Consider the following 9,870-nt stretch of genomic DNA (forward strand, 5'->3'; position numbering starts at 1 on the left):
AAGTTCAGAAACAAGCACATTTTAAATTGAAGAGAAAAGGGGAGAAGTTCGGAGAACAGAGAGAATATTTATTAAAAGGTGGAGACTACGAGAGACAGGATAGTAGTAATAATGTTGTTGGTTGAAAGGGTCGGGTTAAAAACAGCTGATTTGCCTGGAGGATGCAAGTAGGAGATTAAATAGAGACGAGTAAAACGATGATGGTTCAAAACCTGCAATTAAAGGATATTGCAAATTTCTCGCAGATCAGGCAGCATCTGTGGAGTGAGAAAAACTGAGTTTCTATTGTAGGTTAGTGGCTTCATAGCAACTGCCTAGTTCTAATACAGACTGAAAAGTCTGTTTATTTGAAATTCTAGAATTCAATATTATGTTATGAGGACAGAAACTTCCCTGGTCAGATTTAAAGTTTTGATTAAAAAGTTCAGCGATCACCCTGTTCATCGATCACATTGATGGACTTTTTATTTTCAACTCTGACCATCTGTTGTGCACTTATATCATTTTAAATTTCTAATTCACATATATTTAATTCTGTTCAAAACTCACCTCAGAAGTGGTTTCATTTTGCTGGCATTTCCATTTGTGTTGCTGGCACTAGAAACAGGTATCCCTGAATTCACAGTTCCATTACTGCTCAGATTAGATGAATTCATTTCAGCTGATTTCTGAAATACCTCAATAGTGGCCTTAGCAATGTTTTCTAGTAAGGAATTCATCTCCTGAAACATGGGATTAGACAACAGCAGAGCAGATTCATGATCTTAAAAATATAAACTATTTGCTTTGCAATGAGCAACAATCGAGGATCATTGAGTGAGATGCTAATATTGGCAAGGGAAAATCAAGTACACAAAAGAGCGAAAGAAACTCAGCAGGTCATGCAGCCTTCATGGAAAGAAAATGACAGTCAGTGTTTCGGGCCTAAGCCTTTGTTCAGATATTTGAAGAACAGCTTGGGCCGAAATATTTACGGCCTATTGTTTACCATGGACGCTGCATGAAATGCTGAGTTCTCCATCATGTTTGTTTACTGAACAGGACCCCAGCATCTGCAGATTTTTTGTTTATCTCCAAGGGAAATCCAAGCTGGCTAAAGACAAGTCTAACCTATATTTTCAACCTAATTGAAAGTAAGCTTGGTGGGATACATTCACAGAACTCAATCCTGACAGATGATGCTGATGTGTACATTCTCTAACCAAAACTTAACACGGTAACATCACTTATTCTGCTTCAGCATTGATAACTACCATTGTAATATAGTATGCATTAAATCTTTGACCTGACTGAGATCATTGACTCAATGTCCCCATGCAATGTTACAAGAATATGGAATCATAAAATTGTCAGTGTGGAATAGTGAAATAAAGTTGAAAAGACAAACATGCTAAATAAATTTGGACATAGCAGAACTGGCTGACTAACCGATACAGTGATAAAACTGTCCTATTTATTGTTATTATCTGAGAAAATAATTTCTTCCCCAGCACATCTGAATGTACCTCAAAACTTGAGGAAGGTTTGGATGTGTTCTCCCTTAATTTTAAATTGGTGTTACATCTGAATAAAAAAAATACAAAGTTCTATTCTTTTTTGTTTTCCATTGTGATAATCATTTGGCAACATGAATTGCTAAGTTAGATGGTAGCAAGGCGTTGTCTGTTTTCTTGAACTTACCAGGGGCTGATAAGCCAGGACCCAAAACACATTGCCAAGAAGGGAACCTTTTTGTTTACTTACACATATACACACCTCGTTCTTTGGTGATCCTGATTTTATGAGGGGACATGCAGATGCAGAATTAAGCTCAAGTTATCATGTCTCTACTTACACTGGTAACACTCTGTTTAATCATCAGTTGGAGCTCCAGTGATGACTGTCTCATTGTCCATTGGTCAAGGTTCTAAAATAAATAGAAAAATTAACTACTCAAATTTAAGATACACATGATTTTGAAGGACAAGGTTTGAAAATTTTCCAAGAGTGATTTGGGCAAAAATAATTTATCAAGAAACACAACTAGGCCTGTCATTTTCTTTCACCCAGTTCAGATTCCAACCTACATTTAAATTTTATTATTTTTTTCTACTACCCACCTACCAACAGCAACCAATGGAATTGCAGTTGCTACACTATTATTTAAGAAAATGTGCAGTCAACTGGAATGCTTTGAACTGTTTCGATCAGAAGTCATCAAAGCCAGTTTATTATATTTCTGCTATTTGCCTAGTACAATTCCTCGTCAAGTTTGTACAACTTCTCACCTGCAAGATCCGTTTGATTCTCTGACGTTGTGGGTTGTCTCCTTCTTCACTGTCCAGTTGCCGGTGTGGATAGCATATGAGCTGCAGGAGTCGCTGAGCTTGCTTATTTGTTAGAACTGGATCCTGAAGAGCACTGCTATCCTCACACAGACTTTTTAGGCACCGCTCTCCCACCCACTCCTGTGAAGAAATATAATACATTGTACAAATTAAGATTGTGCAAAAAATTATACAATTAGCAATTTCAGGTTGTGTCTCTTTAAAGTGACAGGTCTTATAGAACACTACAGCACAGACCATTCGGCCCTTCTCGTCTAGGCCAAAAACATCATACCACTAGTCCCACTGACCCCTGCACCCATTCCATATCCCTCCAGACCTCTCTATCCATGTATCTATTTAGTTTATTTTTAAAACTTAAGAGTGAGTCTACATTTACCACGTTAGATAGCAGCTCGTTCCACACTCCCGCCACTCTCAGAGAAAGATCCCCCTAATGTTCCCCCCAACCTTTCCCATTTCTCCCTAAATCTACGTCCTGTTGCATTTATCTCTCCTAATCTGTGGAAAGAGCCTACTCGCGTTTACTTTATCTGCAAATTTATAAATGATGTTTGGCCATGCAGTCAGTCATCTCAGGGACATGTAGTAGAGGACTGAGCAGGACCTCAGTATTGAGGATGATCATGGAGAAGGTGCTGTCACCAACCCTAACTGACTGCACCCTGTAGGCGAGGAAGTTGCAGATCCAATTTGGAGTTGAGTTTGGTTGGCACTATTGCGTTGAAGCAAGAGGTATAGTTAATAAATAGTAGTTCGACGTAGCTGTCCTTGTTCCAAGGCTTAGTGTAGGGCCAGGTAGATGACATCGGTTTTAAATTTAAATTAAAAAAAAAAATTTAGACATACAGCATGGTAACAGGCCATTTCATCCCACAAGTTTGTGCCGTCCAATTTACACCCAATTAACCTACACCCCTAGTACCTTTCAAATGGTGGGAGGAAACCGGAGCTCCTGGGGAAAACCCACACAGACATGGGGAGAATGTACCAACTCGGGATTCTAACCTCAGTCACTGGCGCTGTAAAGGCATTACCCTAACTACCACGCCTACTGTGCCAGCTGTAAATTTGCAGTATGCAAATTAGAGTGACTGGTAGATGGAGTTAATGCGAGACACCACCAACGTCTTGAAGCACATTTCAAAAACCACTGCTGACTCCAGGGCAATTTTTAGAATTCTTGCCCTTATTTTCAAATCACTCCATGGCTTTATCTACTACCTTATTTTTTTTGCCTCCAACCCCAAAAGTTAACATTGTATCTCAGCTCCTCTAGTTTGGCATATTGATAATTTTCATAATTAAATTTCTTTAAAATTTGGTGTGACACCTGCATCCCATAACAGCTTAATGGACCTCTATGGGTGCATGACTGCATGGTACAAGAACTGCACCCCTCAGGACTGTAATAAACTGCAGAGGGTTGTGAGTATGGCCCAGGCCATCACACATACCACCTCCTTTCCAACAATTCAATCCACAACTGCCTTATAAAAACAGCCAGTATAGTAAAAGATTTATTCCATCCTGACCATACTCTTTTCACCCCTCCCCTTCCCCTTTCCACCAGGAAGAAGCTTAGCAAGCATGAGAACACACACCACTATATTCAAGAATGGTGTGGTTCCCACTGTTACCAGACTCCTGAATAAACCTCAAAATTGTATGCATTATGATGTCTCATCCATATCACAGAGATTGGATGCAGAATGTTTGAACACCTTTCCTCTATCCCCTTCAATAACAGGGACTTCCAGTGGCCAAATGATTTAATTCCACACACCACTGCCATACTGGCATGTCCATTCATGGCTTCGTGCTCTACCAAACTGAGCTGTGAATTGGAGGAACAACACCTAATATTTAGTGTGGGGCCCTCTCAAACCAGACAGCATTAACATCAACCTCCAGTTTCTGTTAAAACCATCTCAAGATTCTCCCTTTCCCTATACCTATGTCTCCTTTCCACCAGCTCCCCATCCCCTCTCCATTCAGAGTGCTATCACCTCAGCATTTTTCTCTTCTACCCTCCCATCCCTATGCACTGATGACCTCTTACCTGCTAGCCTGTACTTCTCTACATGCCCCTTCCTCCCTCTCTCTTTATTCAGGTGCCTGCCTGCTTTTTTCTCAAACTTTAACAAAGGACTCAGACATAAAGCCTCAGTTACCCTCTACTTCCTTTAGATGCTGCTTGATCTGTTTGGTTTTTCTAGCACTTTTGTGTATTGCATTTTAATCAGAGTTTGTTGACGTTCCTGTTTAACATTGACAACATTTCTAGTCATAATCTTCAGTATTTCATTTTGTCTGAAGAAATCCAATGAATGCCAAGTGGAAATGTGTCAGATTTACTGTCCTGGAAAATAATTAAACCTCTACAGAGTCAGTTACATCATCTGCATATTAACTAAGAATAAAACATTTTCAAGCATTATCAGTGCAGTTGGGTATAAAGTGTATCAAATAGCTTTCCAAGATATAATATGCCCTTACCTGCTGGCAAATATTCTTTAATACATATTTTGCATAAGCATCTAAACTGGCTGTTTCAATAGAAACAGCCCGACTGCCAGATTTTTTTACTCCAATATCATCCTCAGGAAGCTCCTCCATCCCACCAGAATGTGAAAATCCAGATCCTTTCAATTCAGCATCACCTGAAATTGCAAGAGGAAGATGTTTTCATTTGGAAGCCTTTCAAATTAACAGTTAGTCCCTTTTCATAAGATCGAGTTACCCTAAGTATTTTCTTCTCTCAGCTACAATTTTAAGCCACCAAACACTTCCCTCACATTTTCCACCAGCACACTTGCTTTTTTTTCGAAAGTGCTACTGAAATTTTCCAAGACCTGCTCGACTAGGCAGTGGTTTGCATTTACGAGGCAACTTGGAGTAAATTCAATACTTCCACTAAAGTAAAAGGACAAAAAGATCCCTAATCATCATTTTATGAACAGTGGGTTGCTTCACTCCAAGATTTTAGTAGAAAATATTTTACTCACGTTTTCTACATCGTACCTGTCATGTGAAATGAGGCAGTGATATTTATGTTACCAATCAAATATGATCATCCCACCAATACAGCTTTTAGTTCTTACACATAGAGATAAAATGCACCAAGAGTTATTTACAATACAAAACTGGATTCTCCCAAATCCTCATTGATCGGATTTTTTTTTTTCAGAACTGAGCTGACTTCACAGGTTGAAAAAAAAATTCACTCAACATGAAATTAGAACTATTGTCCTTGTTTCATATAACTCCCTCCCCTCTCTCTTTCCATTTCTCCTTTGCTTTCCCTTATTGACTTTTTTCTCCAGATCTCTCTTTTAAACTGCGTGCCACTGTCTCCCAACCGCAAGCGGTTGGAAGAATTCCTTGTTCCAGCATCATCAAGGAGAGCGGCCTCCCTGGCAGGAGTGGGACCTCAGGCTCAGCAGCATTCCCTTTTCTCCCTCCTCTACCCTTCCCTTCCCCTCTCAGCACAGCGGAGCTCCCGACGCTGACTTCAAACCCACCCCTTGGCCTACTACTGCACAAGCACACCTGACTACATGGTGTGCGTGTGCAGTATGCCTAGGGGAGGATTCGGAGTCTGGACTTGGGCATCGGGATCTCCCGTGACTGGGGAGACAGGAGCCTGCTGACTAGTCAGTGAGTGTTCCAGCAGCCCGGGAAGCCTCCCCAGGGATCAGCGATAGCAGTGGAGATTGTTGGGGATTGGCGGCAGCAGTTGGGAAGTCTCGGAGATCGGCGGTAGTGGTGCGGCCAGCATTTTTTTGCTTAAACATTTTAATGCTTAAAAAGCCTTTTTTTGTTGTTGTTTAAACATTGATAAAAGTGATTTTCTGTTGCTACTGGGACATTTTTATTTAAAATGACCACTTCTCCGAAAAAAAAAACATTAATCCGATATAGGTCCAGTCCCGACCATTTTGGATAAATCGGAGTTGTACTATACTTACAATAAAAGCGGCATGGATGGCATAGCAGTTAGCGCAGAGCCCACCTCACTGACAAAAGCCAAAGGAGGAAAAACCCAACACCCAACCCCAACCAACCAATTTTCTCCTGCAACCGCTGCAACCGTGTCTGCCTGTCCCGCATCGGACTTGTCAGCCACAAACGAGCCTGCAGCTGACGTGGACATTTACCCCCTCCATAAATCTTCGTCCGTGAAGCCAAGCCAAAGATAAAGAATTGGAAGCAGACCAGGGTTTGAATCCCTCTCTGTCTGCAAGGAGTTTGCATGTTCTCCCCGTGTCTGCATGGGCTTTCTCCAGGGACTCCAATTTCCTACCACTGTTCAAAAACATATCGGGGGGTGGGGGTATAGATTAATGGGTGTAAATTGGGCAGCATGGACTCGTGGGCTGAATGGCACGTTACTGTGCTGTATGTCTATCTAAATTTCAATTTAAATGCAAGTCTTGTTATATTTCAGTCTGGAACAAAATGAATTCACTAGTATATCAAAAGAGAATTGCTGGGCAAATGATTGCGTCAGATAACCCAACTAAACAAGAAATGAGCCCTCATATTCAGCATAAAAAACTTACCCAACATAAAAATGGCTTTGAGGACAGCAAAAACTGCTCCAACCACAATGCTGTTCTGCGATGCTGCCAGCAGATGTCTGTCACACGATGAACGGATCCCGACTGTCGGTTTATCTGGGAAAGATTACACCCAGTCAGAAAAAACTGAACAGAATCAACATGGGAGAAGAATTCAAACTATTGTTGGCATTGACAATCTTAATTGCTCTACTCTCTCATCATACAAACCCTTTGAAAGGATAGAAACACAATTAGTAACTGCAGCAACATCACCATTGACACTGTAAAGCATGTCTTTGTGAGGATACTGTGGTCTGTGCTGTGATGCTGAGCTCTCCATGCATCACAGTGGCATCTCTCAGTCTAAGCATCTGTAGATGTTCCAGCGACCAGAAGCCTAAAAAGAGCATTTCACTGCATTTTCATTCATCCTGACCATTAGCCAGATTCAATCCTGGCCTTAATTCTGAGTGTCGTGTGTTTAGATTTGGGCTTGCTCCCAAGTACACTATAATCATCAAAATGAATGAACTTGCTTGCAACCACAGTCTTGGAGCATGAAGAAGCCAAGACCATATTTAAATCGATAATAAAATTTTGTTTTATGCAACAGGAATCTGATGATTAGTTTTGATGTCTAACTTACATGGAAATAGTTATCAGTCCATCAGGGATAAATGCATATTTTTTGAGGCATTCTCTTCAGCGAAATGTCAGTTAAAGATCCAAATCAGATTAAGTTTAATTTGTGACATTGCTGGTTACCTTTCATGATTTTCATAGACCAAATCTTAGGTTCATTCATATGTCCCATTAAATGTGGTCAGTACCTCTCCACTGACAGTCATCTCCGACATAAACCATAGTTACTTCTGCCTCCTCTTATCTTAGGTGACAATTCAGATCAACTTTTACATGTATATCAATGCTATTCAGTAATACGTTTTGTTTCATGACTTCTAATTTCTTGTGCCAGATTTGTAGCTCTCCATAATTTCTGATGGCTTAGAATTGAAATGATTTTGTAATATTTGAATAATTCCCTTCTTTCTTTGAAATACTTATTTATGTTTATGTTTCAAAATCCATTTCATTCAGAAGAACAGCATTAATATTCTCCTACTTAAAATAATTTTCTGCAAGCAAATTCACACATTCACCAGCTTTTTCCACAAAGTTTGTGGTTCTGAAAAAAATTCCACGTGTTCAACATGTAAACTCAAATGCAATTGCATGAATTTGAAGAAATTAGGGCTTCCTGTTTAAATAACTTAGACTGAACAGCCATTTTATTCTCTTCATTTGATGTAATTCCCCCCCCACCCATGGACAAGCTCCCAAAGCAAGCAGGAGCTGAAAATGGCTGCAGTAGAGGCCTGGCAGAGCATCATCAGAGAATCGACATGATCTACCGGGACCAATGCCTCAAGATCAGTGAACCGGTGCGGACTCGAAAGGCCAACATGGCCTGTTTTTGCTCTGTAAATGGTTATATGGTTATATGGAATGACCAAAAATTAAAGTTAATTTGAAGAGTAGAAGCAACAGCTTGACGAGAGTGGACAAAAATCTGCAAACAACTTTCTGATGAAGGGTTGCTACCCTGAAATATTAATCATTCTATCGTCAAGATATTGCCTGACTTGCTTAATATCTCCAAGATTTTGTTTTTGTTTCTTATTTCTGCAGTTTTTGCTTTTCATCAGACATTCTACCATCATTTCTGCTGTCTTCGATTAAAATAAAATTTTGAAAGAGGGTTTTGATCTCCCGCATCCTCCGAATAAAAAGGATGATTTACTTCACAAGTTTCTCACAGTCACTGAGCCCAGGTAATGGCGTCTTTTGACCATCCAGACTATTCAGAGAAAGCATTCATCACTTTTAGTTGGGAAGGTCCTGTACTGATCAGGGACTGGAAAGCCTGTGTCCATCCTGAAGAATGGTGGAAGGAACAACACTGACAAAACATTTGCATATCATTAGTTGTCAAAACATTTAGCACAAAGACCCAACATCATTAGAGCTTTTTATTTCAACAGCTTTATCTAGTCCAAAATCTTTATTAACAATGAGAGGGCAGCCTGAAGTGACAGATAAATTTGATTGTTAACCATGTACAGCAATCAAGAATTCACTGGCCACATCCAACATTGATCAAGTTTCTGGGAGGCAAGGTCAGCACAAGGCTGTGAGAGCACCAGTGACCCAGGTTTGAATTCAGTGCTGTCTGTAAGGAGTTTGTATATTCTCCCCATGTCTGCGTGAGTTTCCTCTGGGTGCTCCAGTTTCCTCTTACCCTTCAAAACATACAGGAGTTGTAGGTTAATTGGAGTGTTTAGGTAACATGGGCCAGAAGGGCCTGTTATTCTGCTCTATATCTAAATTTAAAATAAAAAACAGAGCTCTCAAATGTGCTACAAAACCGTGCTTGCTCCAGTTTACAAAATTAAAATATAAAAGTGACATGATTTAAAGTGATATTTTATCCAAAGGTACAGTTTGCCTCTCCCAAATGTTTGTTCCTTCTTTATTTAAGGACAGATCCTTCAAAACCAAAAATAAATGTTTTGAAAAGCTTATGTGAAATACCTCTTCAAATGGCTTGTTATGGATGAAGTTCTTTATGGATAGAAAAATATATTCTGAAACCAAGTCTCAGTGATTTCCATTGATTAAAAATCGTCACTTACTGCTGTCCTGGTGACAAGGATTCAGTTGTGGTGTCCTAAACAAATGGAGGAGGATTCGGCATGTTAGACGAGCACCTGGTTCTGAATCTTGCTCGCTGCATGCTGAAAAATAACAATTTTTTTTTTGTAAAGCATGGCAAAAGCAAAATGCATGAAGTATGGACTCAAATGACAATTGTTCTCTTCTCTCAAGATTAATTTGGTGGAATCGGACATTGATGGAAACATACTGAAGTTCAGCTGAAGAATAAAATTCAGTTATGAAGTCTGAGGCAACTGCCATTG

The 9,870-nt window shown here is 39.9% G+C and overlaps 1 protein-coding gene across 1 annotated transcript in view; it reads right to left on the reverse strand.

Moving 5' to 3' along the window:
* The window catches only part of med12 (mediator complex subunit 12), a 111,370-nt gene that overhangs the window by 45,946 nt on the left and 55,554 nt on the right, over window positions 1–9,870 (reverse strand). The window contains exons 24-29 of the mRNA XM_069893036.1: window positions 9,586–9,687; window positions 6,893–7,006; window positions 4,827–4,990; window positions 2,268–2,447; window positions 1,835–1,906; window positions 550–722 (exon numbers count right to left, since the gene is read on the reverse strand). Of these exons, the coding sequence (XP_069749137.1) occupies window positions 550–722; window positions 1,835–1,906; window positions 2,268–2,447; window positions 4,827–4,990; window positions 6,893–7,006; window positions 9,586–9,687 (805 nt within the window). The remainder of the gene's footprint in view (window positions 1–549; window positions 723–1,834; window positions 1,907–2,267; window positions 2,448–4,826; window positions 4,991–6,892; window positions 7,007–9,585; window positions 9,688–9,870) is intronic.

Source organism: Narcine bancroftii, chromosome 8 (genome assembly GCF_036971445.1).
Source record: "Narcine bancroftii isolate sNarBan1 chromosome 8, sNarBan1.hap1, whole genome shotgun sequence".
NCBI classification, from domain to species: Eukaryota; Metazoa; Chordata; class Chondrichthyes; order Torpediniformes; family Narcinidae; genus Narcine; species Narcine bancroftii.